The sequence below is a fragment of the Malurus melanocephalus genome, unplaced genomic scaffold (assembly GCF_030028575.1).
Source record: "Malurus melanocephalus ecotype Western Australia unplaced genomic scaffold, MMel_1.1 scaffold_1, whole genome shotgun sequence".
NCBI lineage: Eukaryota > Metazoa > Chordata > Aves > Passeriformes > Maluridae > Malurus > Malurus melanocephalus.
Window position 1 is genome coordinate 3,968,659 of NW_026623233.1, and position 22,394 is coordinate 3,991,052.

A 22,394-nucleotide genomic window follows, 5' to 3' on the forward strand; every position below is an offset into this window, starting at 1 on the left:
TTTTTTTTTTTTAAGAACAACTTCCAATTTTGTGCCTTATTTAAAAAAATACTAGTAAAAGAAATCATAGCAGCACTTTGTTCATAACATCCTGCTAAGATTTTCAAACCTTGTTCTGTAGGATGTGCTGGCTATATTATGTCTCACTCTGTCCCAACATTGGTTTGGGAGGGGCCTTCAAAAAAGCAGACAGTCCAACTTCCCTGCCATAAGAAGGGACATCTGTCAATAGGTCACTCAGAATCTGGCTTTGAACAYTTCCAATGATGCAGTATCAACAGCCTTTTTAGGCAACCTGTTCCAGTGTCTGACCAYCCTCATCATCTRAAATTTCTTCCCAATGTCCAATCTAAATCTACCCTTTTGCTGTTTAAATCTTTTGTCCCTTGTCCTGTCAYTACAAGTGCTGCTAACAAGTCTTTCTCCTGTCTTTCTTATAATTTATTCCCTTTCTATATTGAAAGGCTGCAATAAGGTCTCACTAGAGCCTTCTCTTCTCCAGGTTGAACAAGACCAGCTCTCTCAGTCTGTTGTCACAGGACAGGTGCTCCAGGCTTCTCATGATCTTCACACACATCCTCTGGGCCAGCCCTACGAGGCCCACACCTCTCCTGTGCTGAGGACCCTAAAGCTGGATGCAGCACTCCTGCTGGGATTTACCAAGKGCAGAGTAGTGGGGCAAACTGATCACCTGTAACCTGCTGGTCACACTGCGTTAGATGCACCTGGGACATGGTTGGCTTTCTGGGCTGCAAATTCACACTGTTRGTTCATGTTCCATTTTTCATTTGTCAATTTAAAAGGATATATTATACGTGTTTGAATTACAGACAAATAAAAAAGTATTAATTTATAACTTGCTTTATGCTTGTTCTGTGATTTTGTGATGTCAAAATCAACTGAACCCTGGATTAGAAGCACTTTGCTACCTTTATACRTTGAAATACTATGCATTGGCTATACTTTTCGCATTACCATATCTAGTATCTTCCTATCTTTACTAGAATTACGGAGGCATTCTGAGCTATTAATTTATTACAAACATCTGACATGAAGTTATCACTGGATTCACAGGAAGACAAAATTCATACTGCTTGTCTGGGCTAGGCCATTTGTTAAGATTAAAGTTGTTACATTTGTATTATTTCTTGTTGCCAGCTTTGTTTTTAAATTCTAGTATGATTCAGAAATGAAAATAAATTCAATTTCTAACCCCCAACTATCTCATCCACTGAAATACAAGAGCCTAAAGAGCCAAAATCCTTTGTCCTCATAAGAGAGAAATAGCAACAGTACTATAAAACCATGTAAACGGCAGGACCTAAGTTAATCACACTTAATTGCAGGCAAAATAAGTGTGACATTATAGATGAGTCCATCCAGTAGTTTGCTAAAAGGGCACTTGCTGAAAAAGGAAGATTCTTCTCTTCTCCTCTTTCTCCTTCTTTCTCTGGAAGCTGGCTAGGAGATAGGAGATAAGGGAGAGAAGGATGCTCTGCCTTCCCTCTTGTGGTATCATAAGATCCACTGAAGCTGTGGAATATAACTTCATGCTGGTCTAAGGCAAGAATTTGATTATTCTGGAGATTTTCTTTCCTCATCCCAAGTAAGCAACTCAGCCCTTAGGGGTCAGGTGTTCTTTTGGATATTGAGCTCACTACTATAACATAAAATCAGTTCAGTGTTCTCAGGGTTACTGCAATGTGCTCTTGATGAGGAAATGTTATAAAGAAAGTTTCATGGGTAGAGAGAGCGAATGATTTAAAAATAGAAGTGTGTATACAAAGCCAAGCCAAAAGAAAGCAAAAACAAAAAGAAAGCATTCAAACTAATAAAAAATACCCAGAGTACAGTAAATGAAACATACAACCTTCACCCTGCAAACATCAGTATTAAAAAGAATTATAGGAAAGAAAAATAAAGATTCACTATCAGTTTTTCTTAAACAGCACCCTAAATTGAAATGTAAATGCATTTCTTTACAATCAAATGGTATGGGAAAAAACTGMAGAGTAAAATTACCACTTTAACAGCATGCCTTTCACTAATCACTGTACCCTTACTGTTTTCCCTAGCCCTAAAAAATTCATTATTTATCTCATTATTCTATTTCATTATYATACAGAAAGCAATAAAAAGCTTTCTTTGATGCAATATAAAGAACTGGGGTTTTTAGAAAAATAATGATCTTTAGTAATATTACCACCCTACCTATGACACAGTGTGGTTATTTTAGCAGTCAAATGTACCACTGAAAAATTACCAGCCAGAGTCAATAAAAAGGCAGTTCTACCAACCTCATCAATAAGAGCTTATTACCACCTGGATTTTGAGCCTTGTGATTCAGCAGTGTGAAATTTCTGCATGGAAATTCACTAACAGAAACCAGTCTGTTGATAAACAACACAGAATCAATACTGTCATAAGCTTTATTGCATGATTACTGCTTTCACTCAGATTTAGTTCACCTTTTTTTAAGCAGTAGTCTCAAAACAATTAACAGATTTCAAAAGAAGCATGAAAAAGTTTCATGCTTTTCTTTAAAAACATCATGGATTATTTTAAAAGAATCTCTAATATTCTCGGTATCATCACTGAAATGGAAATGCATATGATCAGTTTTAGAGTTTTCTCTATATCTAATTCATATGCAGCCAGCTATGAAAAAATGGTGAAAGGCTGGAAGACATTCCCTGAGTCATCACAGAAACTGTTCATATCMTCATGGTTCATATGTTGGCAAAGATATTTAATTATCCTTTAAAAATACCACTTAATCCCCAGGACCAGAAGAAAACATGAGTTCCCGAATCCAGGTGCACATTCTCACCATTTCCCATTTCCAGCCTCCAACATGGCTCAAGACCGTGAAAAAAGAAATTACTTATCTTTCCCCCTTCCCAAACCCCWTGCCAGCTGAATTAAAGACCTTAATGCTTTACTACAGATCCAGATCTGGATTAGTGGGTGACTAGCAACAGTWATATCTCAGTAGGTAAAACTGAACATCATCTCTGTGTCTCAGTTTTTCTTCTGGGAAACAGWTTAATGAGACTCCCCTACCTTACAAAGACTTTGTGAAAATGCTTATTTGCAAATCTGTTCTACTGTAGCAAAGTACTGACACAGAAGAGATGAGAGATGTCAAAGAATCCGTCTTGAAACCAGAACTTCAATAGAGCATGTTAAATAAAACATGAGAGTTCATATTTAACAATGAGGAATACACCTACTGTTGAGAAGCTGCTCATTAAGAAGTCACTCTGTGATGAGGAGACAGGATTCCAAGGGGAAAAGAAATGGCATGTAAACATATGCTAAAAAACTGTACCATAAGACACAAGCACAGGAAGATTGATTTTTTTCTGTCTTTGAGTACTTGACTTCATAGACTTAAAATGTTCRCTTATGCCTCTGCATGTTTGTATAATTTATGGGCTGTTTCAGCTACATTAAGGTAATGGGTAATCCACTACAAAACCATTAAGGTACAAGGAAGAGGCGTGGATGAGAAGGTGTAAGCATCCAGTTTAAAAATCCTTGATATTTTCAGTTTCGCTGTTCCTTAGTTTCATGTCTAGGCTTCTTTCATAGAGATGCAACTACTGCTAGCAAYGTCCTTATCCTACTAGCTTAAGTCACATTCTTTATAAAACCTTGATTATAAGCTCTATAAATACCTACACAGATATTCAGTGTCCAAGTATTGAAGAAAAAGGATGGCAAAAATAATGTCCTTAATTCAGGGCCAAAGGTTAAAGGTTGACAGCAGTGACATTTTCACCAAACCAAGTCTATCATCCTGATCCCTTGTTCTGGATGACTTAGTAAATTCCTGTGGAGCTTTTCTAGGACAGTGCACATGTAATTTTTCTTCAAAGCTTCACAGTATCTGTGCTAAAAAGGTTGTTATGCAAATAAACTTGACAAGGAAACCTTTAGCAGCTTCCTTAAAATTGTTGTTCCAGTCTGTATTTTGGAGATTATCTACAATTTGAATAAAGTTAGCCCCATTCTGTTTCCTCATTGCAGACTTCATCTGAGTATGCACAGAAATCACTGTATTAMCATAGGTCAATTTTGGCTTAAATCTTTGCTTTGTTCTTAATCCCACTGGTAATTGTTTTCCCTGCCTACCTTAACCAAGGAGCAAAATCCAAACACACCATTTACATCTAAAAACAAACTACAGGGACAAAGGTTAAAAAAAAGGTTGGTAGGACATTTCATTGGAGAACTTYCTATCCTCCTTGGTTACATCCTCATTGTTTGGACTCATCAGGATTCTCTATTTCTAGTTTATCTAAAATCAAGCTTTGAGTTTTCTCTTACTAATGGAAATTAGCTTGTCTAAGAGTAATTTTTTTTTTCAGTGATTACAGCATTTTGATCTAATACAATGTTAGATGTCATTTCACTGGCTTTGTATTAGACTAAATTTGAAGAGTTTTATAACTAGCAGAAAGCTTTTAAATTCTTGAACGTTACATGAGTACATTTTTGTAAAGAAAAATGCACAACACACTATCACATCTTGTGCTGACAGTTTAACTTCTGCAACATCAGATGCAAATGAAATCTCTTCAGCAGCTGGCAGCAAATTTTGAACCACACAGCACTACTACCACAAACTGCATTACACTGAATTTTTCCATCCTGGAGTACTAAGACATTATTTGAACCTGACTGATTAAAAAGTACTACAGAAATGGCTACTTAGGATGTGCCTCATAATCTTGTAAATAATGTTCTGAGAAAGAGCTTTGATGTGTACAAAGGTGTGATAGAGAAAAAGGAAGTACTCAGGGAGGATTAGGTAGATCAGGAGGCTTATCATAGTGGAAATGGGAGTCTTTCATCACTTAGTCACCTTTTAAATTTGGTCCCATTCAGTAGTGACTGAAAGTCATTGCTGCTTAGTGACATATGAAATGGGTTTGGGTTTTAGAACAGATTGCAACTGGAAAGCATCCCTATCATAATAGGCAGAACCACAAATGTCTTTAGTCTGCATCCATATTGACAATTTTCCCAGATGTGAATTAAAGAGTGAATATGCTTCAAGAGCTTAACTACTGTCTTAGCTGAAGAAACAGTCTCTTAATGCAGGGATAAGAGCAGAATGGAAAGACAGGGTGGGAAAATTCTATCCCAGTCACAGAGTGCCTGTATTGACTGAATGCCTTTTTCCTCAGAGGTGCTGGCTGAACATCCTTTATGATAACTAAAACAGCTTAATATTAAACCTTTTAGATTTTAGATGTATACCAGTAAACATTCAGAAAAGCAAGGTCAAGGAATGCACCATSAGGCATCCCTTTCCAGATTTTTAATTCTATCTGTAAGATTTCAGGCTTAGCCAACATTATGYCACATTCACAGTAGCTGGATAAGATCAGTGCTTATCTGCTGCTTCTGATCATGTGGCATCATTCTGCTTYGCTTATCTTTTAAATCGATGTTGCCCTGTACAAATGACTACATCAGGTGAAAAGCCATGATAACTTACACTTATATTTGTGTACAGGATTTTTTCTTGGAAAAAAAATAAGGATAGCACATTCATTTTTTTTCTCAAAGCAATAGGAATTTACTCTTTTTTTTTTTTTTGCTGTCATATTATTATTCATTATTATTTTGACTTTTAGTATAATTCAGAGCTCTCAGAAGATTTGTGGTACATTTTTATGTTGTTCCTTTTAGAATAGAGGTTCAAAGTACATAAACACTGCAAAGTGATACAAAGATACGAGAATGCAAAATAACAACCACTAACAATTATATGTAAAAGAAGAAATACTGATTTCTGATGAAATTCAGCAATACTATGCTGTTCACCAGAAAGAGTATAGTTACTGTTCAGTATTAGAATGGACATTAAAAAAAATACCAAAACCCTGAAGAAACCCCAAATACTCAACCTCTAGGAATGTTAGTTCAGGTRAAATTAGCTTAAAATAAATATTAAAATTAAATTTTAATGACTTTGTAATTAAACTAAGAAGTCAATCTTAAGAGCTTGAAGGCTTGTAAGTTTAAAACATTTACTTTAAAATGAGAAAAAAAATTACTTCTTTTTCTCTTTGCTTTGTGASCGTGTTACTGTGTTACTTTCATCAAAGCAAGAATTCTTCAGAGTCTTGTGAGCATAATTTAGTTCTATGCCTCTTAAATATATTAAAAATTTCCAAAATAACTTTTGTTTTGCTTCTGAAAGCATTCTCCTATCTGTTAATGAAGTGGTGGTACTTCGATTACTAAAACAGATAAAAATGCCACATGGGTAATTAAAAAAGTTTACATTAAAATGGAATGGTTTCCACTTAGACTCTTTATTCATGTCATTTCAGCGTAGAATAAAGATTAAAAGCAGAGGACATGATCAAGTTCACATACTTAGAATATTAACTATTTAAACATGCACAAATTCATCAGATGAAAGGCATATAAGAATTTAGTGTTCATCATCAGGTATTAGGAGCCACAGCCTAATCCTGACCATATTATTGATACAATCTCTTTTACAGCACTAGGAAATCTCATTAGGGAATAAATAAATTAGATGCTTTTCACAAAAGTCTGGAGCTGGATTGGTGGAGCTTCTCTTCCTCTTTGAAAGTGCTATATGAAGATATATATTTTTAGAACATTCTTAATCATGACAACAGTGGAAACAAACAAAAACAGTGTGAAAAGTCATCTGACTTTCAGTTAGTCTTACTAGACTGGACCACAGCTGCCTTTCCTCGGTGAAGTATACTTTACATCTGCCTTGCTGTATTTCAGCATAGGCCATATATTGCCTCAGAAAGTTGTGTTGCAGTGTATCACAAATGATACAAGTCAAAAATGTTCCTCATGTAAGGTTCCATTTCTTCAGATATCTAAGATTTTGTTACATAGTTACTTTAAGTTTAAAAAAAAAAAAAAAAAAAAAAGAAGGTTATGGATCATTATTTTCTTGTAAGGAAAATCTATTTAAGAGGTCATTAGCATCCTCAAAGTTTGTCAGTCACGATAGTAATATGGAATCACAAAATGGTTTGGGTTGGAAGGGACCTTCAAAGCCCATCTAGTCCAACCTCCCTGCCACAACTAGGTCAGGTTTCCCAGGGCCCTGTACAATCTGACCCTGAACACTACCAATGATGGGGCATCCACAGCTTCTCTGGGAAAGCCAGTCCAGGGTCTCAGTGCTCTCACCATAATTACTTCCTAACAGCTGACCTAAACCTGCCCTCTTTCAGTTTAAAACATTCTCCTGTCAATACAGGCGCTGGCAACAAGTCCCTCTCCACCTTTWTTATAGGYCCTCTTTATATACTGAAAGGCAGCAATGACATCTCCCAGGAGCCTTTCCTTCCCCAGGCTAAACAATCTCAGCACTCCAACCTAAAGAACCTCTGAGCTTTCAGCTTTTCTTCAGAGGARAATTTTTCCAGACCTCTGACCATTTCTGTGGCTCTTCTCAGGATCTGGATGCATTATTCCAGGTGAAATCACACTAAGGMAGAGAAGAGGAAGAGAGTATCGTGATAGTACTTTGTTTCTGTTTGCTTCAGAGTTCCTTTGTTCCTCTAGACTGATTTTTAAAGGTTGTATTTGATTTTTTTTCAAATATGATTTGACTTTAGTGAACAGCTTTTTCTGTTTTCTCCAGCATCTCCCAATGATTGATGCTGGAAGGAAATACTGGAAGTTGTCTTGCCCAAGCCCGCTGCTAAAACAGGGCCACTTGGAGCCCTGGGCCATGTCCAGACCCCACCACCTCTATGGCAACCTGTGTTTGTGTTTGATCATTCTCAGAGCAGAAAGGTTTCCCCTGATATTTAGAGGAAACCTCCCACATTTCAGTTTGAGCCCTTGCTTCTTGCCACTGGAYACSAATAAAAAGAGCCTGGGCCCAAYCTMTTTGCACTCTCCCTTCAGGTRTTTAYACAGGTCACTAAGATACACTCTGCTCCAGGCTGAATAGGGCTTCAGTCGCAGCTCTCCCAGCTTTTTCTCCCAAATGCTCTAATCTCTCTTGTAACCCTTTGCTGGACATTGTTCAGTAGCTCTCCATTGCGCTGGGGAGCATATCGAGCTATACTCTTCCTTTGTATATTTCAAGATATTTCAAACAAAATTTACATGTAAGATGCTATGGGATTTATTTCCTTTCCTTTCCTCTTATTTTCTTCTAATTAACTAACATCAGATGACGGTAATATTTTCTTGTAATGTTAACTTGATCCTGACTCAAAAGATCACAGCAGAGAGGCAGTTAAGTTTTTCAACATTCAGGGCATTCACATAATAAAGATATCCAGACAAGACCCCCATTTTACAGTTAGCTAGCCTGTGYCAGTCTACAATTTCTGACACATTTTCACATCTAAGCCTTTCAGTTGTGATCACCCTAGAAAGGAAGACCTGATATGCAGTTCTGTTACTGCTAACAGAACAATAAATGGCCATTTGCAAAAGTAGTGTTGGATTAGAGTGCCTTCATACAGCTTGCTTGCAAGTCTACAGGGGGCTCCAAAACCCTTTGCAGTGATCTGTTTTGGATTAAATTAGTGTAATGCAATTTACATCAAAAACAATTTCTGAACATATCCATTTTTCTTCCTGTACTCAATCAAGAATGAAGGAATAAAAGAAGGGAAGAGAGGAAGAATAGGATGATAGCTCATTCATTGATTCATTCATCATTTCTTTTTCCATTTTTAGACTGTAAGATTATTTCATCTGCTCTCATATGAATTATAATTAATAGCAYTAATAAGGTGCTTAGCCTACATTGAAAGAAAATTAATGTTATTAGCCAGAGAATAATTCTCTAAGGCATGTCACATGCAGTGACATTGCAACTGTGAATGCTTTCAACCCTGAATTCTGCTACACRCACATCACTATGCAAAAGGAATAGACATACATGGTCCCAAAGCTTATCAAGAGGCTTTGTATTTTGGATTTTTGAYGTGGATTGTAATCATACTTTTCAGTATTGGTTTAACAAGTCACAAACATGAAATATTCAAAGAAGCATTTTATCCATGGGTCTTCGGGGTTTTCTCTTCCTAGTATGAAGATTGCTTTACAATTGAGTAATTGTCCAATTTGGTATTGATTACCAATAAATAAACAAATAAAATAGGATTGTTTTGTATTTAGAATTCTGAGTCTTCAGTGGACTTCTCCATCTTACGAGAAAGGCTATTGCTTTCCCTCTTGAAAATGGCACCTAAAGTCTTTCTGATTCCCTCTGATTCCTCAAATGAGGAACAGTATTTCAGTTGCTTTTCRTGGTTCAATTTTAATGTCTTTTTCACCACTGGCATCTGTCAGTTCTAACTTCTACCTACACCTTTTGCTCTTTTCTACTCTTTTTTTTTAAGTCATCCACAAGGGTCTTCCACAACATGTTTCAGCCAGCAAAAAACATACTGAGCTAGAGCTGAGTTAGAACTGAGTTAGAGTTGGTATATTTTTCCTACCAAAGGTCAAAGATTTCTGATGTTGTACTATAATGTAGTTTTCTATGCACTCATTTTTTTTCTTCTGTGCTGTGTGTCTTTATTTAGAAAGTCTTGCAGCCAATTGTTATAGCTGTGCTATTTTGTTCTTATTGCTTTTGCAAGTTACATTGATCTCTGCATAAATACTAACTTCTGTCTAGTGAATGATAAAACCTCAATTTCTGAAAGTATTCACTTTTCATCTTTTCTAGACAAGCCTTTTTAAAAAGCTTTTCTACTGTAACACCTTCAGAGGCATTTCCAAGAACATACTGATTACCGACATCAGCAGTAGAGTGAACCTATCTACTTTTTCTGACATAGCTGATGCATTAAGACTGGAATTTTCAGCAGAGGTTAATGGAATTAAGTACTCTATTCAACTGAAAAAAAAGAAAAAAGAAAAAAAAAGCTGTATTATTCCTTCACATTCATTTGTAAATGACAGCCATAATTTTTCTTCATCATGCTAATAATGGAGGACAAAGTAGCAGAGGAATTAAAGGCATTTTCTACTTCCTGGAGCAAATATGCCATCTCTCATAAGCAAAATCTTACAAGACATAAACAAAACTGACTAACCAGACCCCAAATGAAAAAAGAAAACAACCCAGATCTTAAAATTAGTTAGTAAATCAGTTGCATCCACAGTTTCCTGATTAAGCTAGCTCTACTGTCCCTCCCTTTAAGGAGCAGGAAAGGACAATATGTGAGGAATAGTGTGTATTTCCACCAAGTTTGTTCTAAATTCCTATAGTATCACAACTAAATTTGTATCTCTGATTTATCCCAAGCTTTTAAAATAGCATTCTGTTCTAAAGTTTGGTTTTGTTTGACATATCTCCTATGAGGCTGTGGTCATTCTGGACAAGAGCAGTGGTTTTCAATCTGTTTCCACCTCTGCATCACTAAATAGCCTGAACCAGCAGCATGTCAGCTGCCCTACTTTCCAACTTGCTGTTTAAACCCTCGAGAGGCTCTCTGGGGCAGCAAGGAAACAGCAAAATGTAGCAAATGACCAATCAGACTGGAACAAACTAAAATCTGCACAACAGAAAAAGTAAAATCAAACACAGACAGTAAAAATGGCTAATGCTCAGTAGATTGCTACAATGTGGATGTAAACAAAAATGATAACACATACATTCTTTTATCTAATGCAAGTGCTAACTTGACCAAATTCCAGTGGCCACTGATAGGCCACTATCATTAGTGGCCATGTAAAGATTCAGGGTTGATAGAACTGGAATAAAACCTGCTCTCTCTTTACAAAACCTGATTTTAAAAAACAGTATGATTCTGTTGCCTCTTACATTGAAAACCCTTCCTAAGCACATTGCAGTTTCCTACAAAGGTTTTCCCCGTTCTTGCAAATACATTACAAATCACTAAGTATGCTATGCTGCCTTTTACCCACTGTTTCTGCAACTAGACTTTGATGAAAAATATGCCAAGAAATACACATTAAACTGCACATGCTGGCATAATTTATGTATGTACCAAAGCTAAATATCTATTTATAGCAACTTAGCAAGGAAGCTTTCCTAAAGAAAGCCAATTTGCACAGCCTTGTACTGAGAACAGAAGTAACTTGGGGTATAAAGGAAAGAGGGTTGTAAAATCATCTTCAGCTCTTAGAGTACCGCTATTCTAAAATATGATTATTTACCAATGTAAACTATAATTGTTTCCACGGGTGATTATCTCTGGAATCAGAGAAACACTTGAATACATCTAAAGATATAGGAAGCCTGTTGAAAGATGGAAAGAATAGTTGCTCTCCAGCTTCAGAGATCATGGAAGGCTTTAAAAGTAAAATCATTGGTTCTGACTTCATAAACTGAAGTGTATCTCACCTTAGTGATTTCAGTAACGCAGAGAATTCACTGAAGTTATTAGGAAATTACTTTTGCCAACAATACATATTACAGTCACTTCATTTGAAAATATTTTGATACTAATATCATATGGTCACTTTTGGCATATACTGTTTTATAAGGATAACCTGGACAGGCCAGATGGMACCCAGAAGCTCAGAGGGTTGGATTTCACTATTTTCTCTGCTAAATCCATGCTGCACCTTCATAGTCAAAGAAGGGAATGGGCTTTTTGTAGGACATAATAAATCTGGCAATAAAGCAAATATTGCAAACACTCAGATTATTGTGCTTTGTTGATGAAAGTAGAAAGGACAAGTATGACAGATATACTGCACACATACAAATTGCTGGTCTGAATTTGGTGAACATGAACAAAGGTCATCATGAATCACCTCCACTGCTGTTAGAGGCACATGTAACATACCTACACTCCAGTCCATTTCCTCCACTGCATCACCATATAAACCATGATTGCTCTTTCCTCTGAAATGTTCTGAAGCATATAGAGCAGTATGGACATGAAGATAAGACAGGACAAGAAGAAATGGTGCATCAGTGTTCCTGAAAAACAAACCAAACCAAAACCACAAACTCTTAGTATATTTTATAATAAAATTTCTACAAAGAAATCTTTCTACCAATATTTTTTTTTAAATTGCTCCCCATCCCCCCAAACACAAATACCAAAAAAACCCAAGAAAAAAGATGAAAAAGAATACTGTAATTGATCATAGTGTAATTCTCAACAAACRAATGCCCAGTAAAAATACCACTCTTTTACTGAACTAAAATAAATGACAAAATCTAACTATTTGCTATATATATTGAAGTAGGGCTTATTTAGAGGCAGGAATATAGCAATTTCTGCATAAAAACCTGTCTCCTTATTTTAAAAGTATATATTTAAAGACATGAATACAGTTCAAAAACATACCTTAAGAACTACGTATCTACATGAAACACAATTGCCTTTTCCACAATGTCACGTGAAGCTGACTAACTAAACTATAATGAGGACCAGGGTCTTTATCCTGGGCTAACATATATGATCAAATCTCTTTTCTTTTAAAGCTCTGCGTGTGTATGCATGTGGCTGTACATAACCTCAAAGTACATACTGATATAAAAATTTTTCTTTTCAAAGTAATGAATGGCATCCCTTGTCTCCAATCTCTTCCCTACACAGATACAAAAGAAAGAGCGCAATAAATAGATTCCCTGTGAATTTTACTGTTCATGTGATCTGTCAACACGATATTTATGATTAATTCCATCAGACTGTGAAAGTACAGCTCAAACAAGTACTTCTCCTTATGCATTATTTATARTACTTTACTTAAAATTGTGCCGTACTAGCCAAATTTACTGCTATATGCTTAACAGCATTTGCAGTACATTATGCATATTGTAAATATGAGCTGAACCACAAAAGCACTACTCAAAAAACTTGTCTGGTTCCTGCCTTAAAGCACACTGCTAATTGTGGACTATTTTTAGTTTTATTTACTGTATTTCCCCTCACCAGTCTGTGGTGGATAATACCTGTGAGTCACGTCAACATCAAAGGGACCATATATATCCTCAAGCAGTTGATTCATCCACCCTTTAAGGAGGGGAGGCATGATAGAGACATGCTCATTTAAAAAAAAAAAATCCTTTAAAATTAACAAAAATATCCTAACTTTTAAAACCTTAAAACAAAGTATTTTAGTAAAAGACATTCATCTGATATCAATACTTTCTTAAAGAAAAATAATTAACTTTAACCTAGTATATTCAGGATCCATTTTTCCTCTTTCCTTGGTTGGACCTATTTCTACACAAGTTGCATGATTAAAGCTTTCTTTTCTACTGGCATATACAGAAGTACATAAACACTAAATGGGAATTTTTTATACATATTACTCACTTGATAAGTGCATTTCTGATGGGGATTTTTTCTTCATAAACAATTTATCTGGTTTTTTTTTTAGGACGCCAGCAGAATAAATACAACATTCTTTATGTGGAAATTAGACACAGAATTATTTTAATTCTCTTACAAATACTTTGCATCAATCTTGTATTACTTTAGTATTATAAAATGCAGATTCAAAAAAATTGAGACACTTTTTCATAAAAGATACTCTTTCTACAAAGTTGTTTGATGCTATTTGAAAGGTCATACATGTGAGAACTTTTCACTATTGTAGCAACAAATAACAAGAGATTCCTGAGTCAATTAAAAAGGCTGAAAATATCACCAGTTGAAGAAAAAGAAATGTATATGTAGAAGTTACATATTTCATAAATACATAAATGTAACACTGACCTTTCATTAGAGAACTTTTCTGCAAGGCAGCTGATTTTTGTTTTACAACTTGCATCTTTTAATGCCTGGGATTATTGCTGACTTTTTCTTTAAATACAGTTCACTGAATTGAGATTAATTTTAGGGTAAAATTAATTCTAGGGTAAAACATGACAAAAATATATTTTATACTTCTAACATTGCAGGCAAAAATTAGTTATCATGCAAATTACCTTGTTCTAATGCCACAGAGATACTGCATTCTCCTAGCTGCCTACCTGCTTTGCTAAAAGTAATGTCAATAGCCTCCATCAMAAACGTTATTTTCAAGATATAAGAACTCTACTTCTTTGTAGTTTGTTTTGTTTGTTGTTTGTTGGACTCACATGAAGATCTAACTTTCAGAAAGAGTCACAAAATCAAAGATTGATAGGGAAGGGCTCTACATCATTCTCTTCTTTCCAACTAAAATTGACAGCTTTTGATTGACAGCTTTGCTGTCAGGTGGAGAAGTGYCTCACCTATTAATATCTTGTAAAAGATCAGAGGTAGCTATTTATCTCCTGCCAAAACTCTTTGAGAAGAATAGTAACAGCCTACCTTTACTGTGACCTTGAAAATGGAATGACAATACCAGCTAGTAGGCAGGAGAGAAATTTGACAAAAACAGCTTCACTCCTGAACCACTTAAATAAACATMTCCTTCAGAAATGTATTCCCACTATCTTTTACACAGCTCAAACACAGAGAATCTCTGTTTCAAAAGATTTGATATTTTTTTATCCACATATGAGTCACACAGGTTTGGTTTTTTTTTCAATTTATTGAGTAGCCAGAGAGAATACATGCATCTGACATAAAATATTCTTCAGGGTGTTTTTAATGGATCTTGAAAAATCTGAAAGGATCACACATTGCTGGTGACTCCTCTGCAGTGCAAAGTACCAGGTTCCTTTTAATTATGAGGAGTCTATACTACTCAAGGATTCAGCTCAGGCTTGAGCTGTAAAACACAGCTTTAAAGTGGGTGAGAGAGCAATTAAAACCAATCTGACTTAGTGCTTCAAACACAGGTATTTTAACTTTCTTCCTGCAARTCTGCTCCAAATGCTTTCTGCTTTGAAAACTCCTTGGGCAATTGTTWGCTTTTCTGTGCACTGATGTTGTGCAGGTGACACATTGTAGGGAAGGGATCCCACCCAGAGGTGCCTGGACAAGTTGGACAATTTAGCCCATAAGAACCTGATGAAGTTCAACAAGGGCAAGTGCAAAGGGCTGTACTTGGGTCATGTCGATCCCAAGCATAAATGCAGGCTGGAGCAAGAATGGATTGAGAGAGGACCTGAGAAATACTTGTGGGTGTTGACTGACAACAAGCTTCACATTTGGTGGCAAAATGATGTGSTTGCAGCCCAGAAAGCCAACTATATCCCGGCCTTCAATATAAACAGCGTGACCAGCAGGTAATCCTTGAACACTTCCAGAGATGGGGCTTCTACAACTGCTCTACCTTTTCCAGGTCTTCACCACCCTCTGAGAAATKACCTTCTTCCTAASACCTAATCTAAAYCTGCCCCCTTTCMGTTTAAAACCATCAYCTGTCCTCATAAAAYGTCCCTTTCCCTCCTTTTATAAGCTCCCTTRAGGYACTGGAAGGCYGCAGTGAGGTCTCTCKTGCACCTTCTCTTCTCTGTGCTGAACAACCTCAGCTTTTTCAGCCTGTCCTCATAGGAAAGGAGCTCCATCCCATTGATGATCTCCTTGACCCTCCTCTGGACCCACTGTAAGATGTCCACATCTTTCTTGTGCCGAGCCCCTCAGATCTAGACATGGTACTCTAGGTGAAGAAACAGTGTGTTAACACAGGCAGATGCAAACATAACTTTTCCTTCTATGCAATTTTCCTTTTACCAAAAAAGTTCTTAGTATCCCCACAGTGGATAAACTTATCAGGGCTTATCCCCTCTATTTCCAAATTAGATCCATAGTTAGACAGTACTCTCTGTGACAGGACTGGCTGAATAAACTTCATTAAATCTTYTCGTTCCTGCAGGAGGAAAAGGCAAACTTTGGCTTACTTGTATCAAAGCTTTGTTCTATATGCTGGKTTTTGTTTTGATCTGACTGTTAAGAGTGCTAAAATTCTTGTTAGTCTGAGYGAATCCATGAAGGAATGTTTCTGTCTGCTCTTTTAAAAGACACACCTTCAGACATACCTTCAGGTGTGTCTTTTCAATTTTTATCAAAATCATAAAGAGAACTCCCAACTACCTGGGGGTACCTTATCAGAAACAGAAAAGGTGTTGAAAATGTAATGAGAGAGRGGAAAAAATGTAAATATATAGAAAATCTGACTCTTTCTAGTACATACTAAAAGTAAGATTTATTACTAACGTATTTGTGAAATAATTCTTCCAGGCCAACAGACACTTTGACTGCTCCAAAGTCATGCCTTCATTGCTTCATTTAAATGCTTAAGGTGTATAACTCATACATGTTTTTATTTCCTTTTAATATAACCTTTTTTTCTTCTCTCTGAAAGAACATTTTTATAGGCATGGAGAAAAAAAACAAAAATTTCTCATCCAGTACAAATTATTACTGAGCCCTCTCATCTACAAAACTTTGGAGTCCAGTATACTGATCTACTTCTGTTTTAGAAGTGTTCCATTGACAGTTCCGTTGACTAGTTCCATCGCAGAACTAGTGAGGTCCCTAATCATTCTTAAATTGTCTAAAGATTTAGTAAAGCCCTATATGAATTCATACCTTCTTCCTGTTACCTTTTTGTTTAAAAGGCACAATCAAGRGTCTGAGAGAAAAAGCATGAAGATCCAGTAGAGTTGTAAGTTCATAAGTTACTCCCCTTTTTTAATACACGTGCACAAATACATTATATGTATACAGAGATACACAAATGCTTCTCTATAATTTCTATTTKGCTGTAAACTATAAGGAGTATTCTTGAAGGGCTCTTAAAAACACTTGATTTCAGAACTCTAACTCCATAATGGGATGACAACTGCCAGATCTTAARACTTAGCGATATATGGAAAGACTAAACCACAGTCCGCTAGAGAAGATGACAAACAATCAGAATAGGTGTTGCAACRGTTGCTGAACAGGTGCTTCAAGGACTAAAATATAATAGATAAAGAGAAAATTTACAATCTATTAACTGCTATAATAAAATTTTGAAAGTTATGCTTATGAGATATGACTGGTAAAACTAGGCAAGAAAATTCTTCAAATTTGTCTTCACCATAGTTTTTCAATATAAGCATGTTGCATTTGAATACTGTTCCCAAGAAATCTGATTTCATTAGGATTTTTTAAAATCCTTTTATTATTAATTGTGGTCAGCTATAGAAATTTGTCAGAGATGTATTCTCTATCACAGAGCGGTGCTTTTGTGCTGTTTATTTTTGATATGTTACAAACCGGTCTCTGGCATTTAGCAAAATTGGATTTTCTGTGCAGCTGGTCATTAAAGGGCATGCTGAAGATGTATGAGTGACAACCACATTGAATTTAACATGAAATAATTAGCATCCATTTGACTTTCAAATACACTGTAATACCAAGAGAGCATTTTGATAGGTTTACRATATGTAAACACACTTCCTCTTGGGAAAAAGCAATTACAATTACCATACACTGAGCTGACCTGCCCACTTACAATTAGTGTAAGCAACTAAATTACTATCTGCTTTCACACACCAGATCTGACACTTGTAATTGCATACATTCTTCCCCAGTGCTATTTYTGGGCATTGAATATTATATTTGCTCTTTTTCAGTCTACTGAGGAACCAACAAAAATTGTAATACACAYGCACTGGACTAAGGAACATAAAACACAAATAGCACCTCTCCAAAAACCAGGCCGAAGTAACTACAACACTGTCTCTCCTTCTTTGCCTATTCCTTCTGAAGAATTTGATGTTTATACATGTAAGAAGTCATAAAACTGACAATATGACTGAGAAGTAGATAAAATACAGAATGTCTGGAAGTCTATCACCTGAACCCTAAAGAACTTATAGAGGTAATATAGGTAATAGTATAATACACTTACACAGATACAACATTTATGGTGGAATTACTAGTATATATTCATATAYATTGTCTATAATTATAGCATAAATGAAGATTTACAGGAAATACCAGTGCTGTGGGAGWGTGGAGCGTCATCATACATTTATTGTAAAGATATTTAACTAATTAAAAGACACATGACACCTGATGATTTTTAGTTTGATGATAAAACCTTAATTCAGGACCAGAAAGCTTGAATTCTTCAAAGTCAGGATTGTTTGCACTCTGGTGTAATTGTGCACAAGGATTACCAGTGTATATGACTGAGCTTGCTACTTACTGTATCATCTAAAGAAAAGGCGACTGACAAATTGAATGTTCAAACATGTGGCCAAAAGGCGGAAAGAACTGGAATGACAAGAATGCTATCAAGCGACCGTGACTTCAAAAAATCTTGTGATCCTTCGCTGTTGCCACTTGGTTGCCTCTTGGTGGCCATTCACCACAAATGGCCCAAGTCAGTAGATCAGTCATAAAAGGAATGGTGCACTCGTGCTCTGAAGTTGACAGGTGTGAACTTTATAATGTCAGACCTAGTGTGCCAAAGCAAATACTGATTTTGTTGCTCACACTAATACATGGGACAGATCAGTTCAATGAATATTAATCTAATTACTCATATCCCCAGGAGTAAGGTTTATGGCCATTTACTTTGCACGTGGATTCATTAAAGGGCACAGCTGAAATTGCTCAAATGCCCTAAKTGCTTCTCAATACCATAACATGTTTGGATATTCTCTATTTTTACATTGACTCTGAGGAATCTGGGTTATAAATCTCACTGTAATTGCAGCACTCCTGTAACGAAGTTTGTTGTAAATTACGAATATGTGCTATTAACCTTGACTTCAATTTAACGTCACRGTTGTCTGAAAACTACACTGACATTTGGGGCCAAGTGCCCAAATGATGTAAAGCCACTTACCTCCAGCTGGGTCAAGAAAGCTATGCTGACTTAGATGATACATTATTTTGCCAGCTCTAAACACTGGGGTCAAACAACAYTAAGCCACATGATAACACTGTACACATTATAAATATTAATAAAATTAGAAGAGTTACTAGTTCTCTACCATTGATTTCCATCTTGAACTCATCTATTTTGAGGCAATCATTTTATTGTCATGGCATTGAAATCAGTGAAACATTCATAGATACCCAAAACACTATCACTACAAGCACTTTACATACTTATAAATAATGGAAGAATATACCAACATATAGTTAATGTTCTCAAGCGTCCTTTAAAATCACCAAATGCTTGGTTACTACACAAATAATCTCTCAACAATTTTCAAATGTGTGTRTTCGTGTGTTTGCTACAAAGTACTTCATTGTTAAATTAGCTACAATGTGTCTGAGAAAGCATCTTTATCTCTACTGCCAAGAGGAAAAAAAAGATGGTTCAGATAATTTATAAATACTTATGAGAATGCTGATTGTTGGGAAGACTTACTTACGGAAATTTGTTATATTCTTTTTTCAGTATAATGTGTAGAGATGGCCACATCAAATATTCATAATGATAGAAATTATAAAGAAAYTGTAGTATGAGATCAAGATTTTAGATAAACACTTTTTCTCACTAACAGCTAGAAGCAGCTGCTGCATGCAGTTATTAAACTTACAAAATTTAGCCTCAGATTTTTTGGCACATGTTTTCACCCAGCAATAACACCATTTGCATATTCACAGTAACTACTAGTACATACTTTAGTAATTCACGAATGTAGAATAGAAATTCAGAATAACAGTAATTCTGTATCTTGGAAGATTTTACTTGATTTAGTATTTTAAAAAATGCTGCAACCTGTATCAAAAGTGGTTGAGAAAAATCTTACACATATTTTTTTTCAGAAGTTAAATCGTTGTATTCAAATATATTGATTTCTACTTTAGAATATACAAATGTATACAGTTACGACTTAATCATATTAAAAGCCTTGTGGTGACAATTATCGCAAAGTAGCTAACTTAGCAAAAATGAACAAYGACTTAGAATAGTTTTGTAAATTCAAATTGTTTAGGTGGCCCAATGTGATGGCAATTAAAAACATTGTTTTCAAAACACCWGTTTGTTTCACAGAATTACAGAATGGGTAAAGATGGAAGGGACCACAGTCGGTTATCCAGTCCAACCTCCTGTTCAAGCAGGGTCATCCCAGAGCACATGGCACAGGATTATGTCCAGACAGATTCTTAAGTATTTCCAAAAGGGAGACTCCAAAACCTCTCTGGGCAACTGTTCCAGGGCACTGACACCTGCACAAAAAAAAAGATGTTCTTCCTCATATTCAGGTGGAACTTCCTGTGCATCAGTTTCTGCTCATTGCCTCTTATTCTGTTGCTTGCCACCACCCCTTGCAGATACTTATGTAAATTGCTGAGGCCCCCTTTCAGTTTTCTCTTCTTGAGAGAACAGGCTGAGCTCTCTCAGCCTTTCCTCATAAGAGGGATCCTCCAGTCCCTTAATCATCCTTACTGCCTTCTSCTGGACCTGCTCCAGGAGCTCCAAGCTTCTCCTGTCCTGAGCCCAGAGYTGGACACAGCCCTCCAGATGTGCCTCACCAGTGCTGAGCAGAGGGACAGGATCACCTGCCTAAACCTTCTGGCAGTGCTCCTCCTAATGCCCCCCAGGATCCCACTGYCCTTCTTGGCCACAAGGACACCCTGCTGGCTCATGGACAGCTYATTGTCYACCAGGACCCCCASAGAGGGGTCTTTCTCCACAAAGCAACTTCCCAGCAGGTCAGCCCCCAGCTTGTACTGGCTCCTGGGGCTATTCTGTCCCAGATGCAGAAGTTTGCACCCTAGCTTTTCAAAACCAATTTTTTTTCAAAATTAGTGGCATAAAAGTGGAGGCATCTAAAATGCCAGTATCTTAAAAAAATTGGCATATGAATGCCTTTTAATGCATGCATCAACTCAATGATGAAGAACATTTCCCCATTCCAGAAAAGTCACGGACTATGGCTGCATTGTTTTCACAGAATTAAGTTATACCACCAAAGATTTTTCATACTTCAAGTTRTATGAAATTCTTAAGAAAGAAAGTCTTAAAAAAGTTGAAAATTTTTGAAAAACATTTCTGAAGCATGTAAATCAAGTGTTTTACTTTTTATAGTGAGACTATTTGCATACTTGAAAGAAAGAAACCAAACAGTCATTTCCACTAAAAAAATCACTTCAGTCACCTTTTAAAGAAAAAAAAAATGACTATACATAATGACATATTCCTTGTGCCCGCCAGCTCACAATTTTTCCTAATTTTCAGAAGTATAGTCACTGCGAAATGCCAACATTAACTTATAAAACAGTTAGGAACCTACCTCCCAATAAACTGCATGGCTTCTTTTGTCAATCTCTGTGTAAGATTCTCAAAGGACAGCGGCTGCTGGATAATCTGATGGTTCCTCATTAAGAAGCAGTTTAAGTGTCGAAAATGATAGAAGAARAAAATCAAAACCACAAGTGAAATTGTGATTATTAACAAGCAGTAACCCAATGCCTGGAAGGGTACTTTGAGGAGGCCAATGTACTGCACTATCAGCAGAGACACAAGGGTGATTCCAGTGATTTGGATTGGGATGACAAGGGTGTTTTGAACCCCTTTTAAAAAYACGCTGCCTTGGCCGGGTTTGCAGTCTCTAAAATTGGTCACAGGAAGGCCATAAAAGTAATCAAATCCATGACTGAGGGGGTGGTGACAGAAGTCATTACTGCTTTCACAGTTCATCCCAAGATGCCACTTTCCTACAAAGAAAGGACAGGGAGTGTTTTTGTAGTTAAATCATCAAACRTACATTTAATGTGCATTATTCCAAACATGAAACTGCCACTGTCTGACTGATATCCCCCTGCTCCCAGCATTTATTGTGTGGATCACTATTTTCTATTTAAACTTYCTTTGCACCTTCATCAAAAATTTTATTTTCATGTCTGCCTCTTTATCTCAGTTAGAAATAGTTTGGCATCACTGCTGCTGAAGAACATTAAATTTAGAGCAGGCTAACAGGTCACTGAAGAGCAACAGAGCCCTAACACATAGTTAACTCCAGAAATTAGGCCTTTGTACATGTGTCGGTGTCATAAAAAATAGTATTTTGTAGCAGCAACTGTATGAAGAGGAAAAGGCAATATGGAATTATAAAACATCTTTTCTGAAATTTTTCCAGCAAATAATTTGACTAATTAAAAAAAGAAATAAAGAGAAAAGAAGAAAAAACCCTAACAATTAGGAAATAAGAATTGGAAAATTATTAAAGCATTTATTTAAATTATTGCAAAATCTCTGAAATTGCCAATCTCCCTAAAAATATACATATATATAGTGTGGGTGTTTATTTTGTATTTATATATTTCATACATATAAATAAAAAAAGCAAACACCAGTAACAAGTAAATTGCTGTCAAATTTTATCTCTCAAAGCACTTTGTCCCACTAGGAAATCACCTAAATTCTGCAAAAATGTTTGACACCGTCAGACACAAGAAACCAMTGAGTCTGATTTGCATTATAGCAATATAATCTACATTCATGCTGATTATGGTAAGTATCTRGATAATTCATTCCATGATTCAGGTATAACCTCTAACCATATGCTTATGCATTGCTTAGTACAA

General features: G+C 36.1%; 1 protein-coding gene across 7 annotated transcripts in view; it reads right to left on the minus strand.

The window, feature by feature from the left end:
- The window catches only part of STS (steroid sulfatase), a 105,081-nt gene that overhangs the window by 59,026 nt on the left and 23,661 nt on the right, over window positions 1-22,394 (minus strand). For all 7 annotated transcript variants that reach the window (XR_008967041.1, XM_057389914.1, XM_057389922.1 and 4 more), the window contains 2 exons: window positions 21,101-21,524; window positions 11,808-11,944 (listed from right to left, as the gene is read on the minus strand). Coding sequence is in view for 6 of the 7 variants with exons in the window: in XM_057389914.1 (XP_057245897.1) it covers window positions 11,808-11,944; window positions 21,101-21,524 (561 nt within the window). In the remaining variant the exon portion in view is untranslated. The remainder of the gene's footprint in view (window positions 1-11,807; window positions 11,945-21,100; window positions 21,525-22,394) is intronic.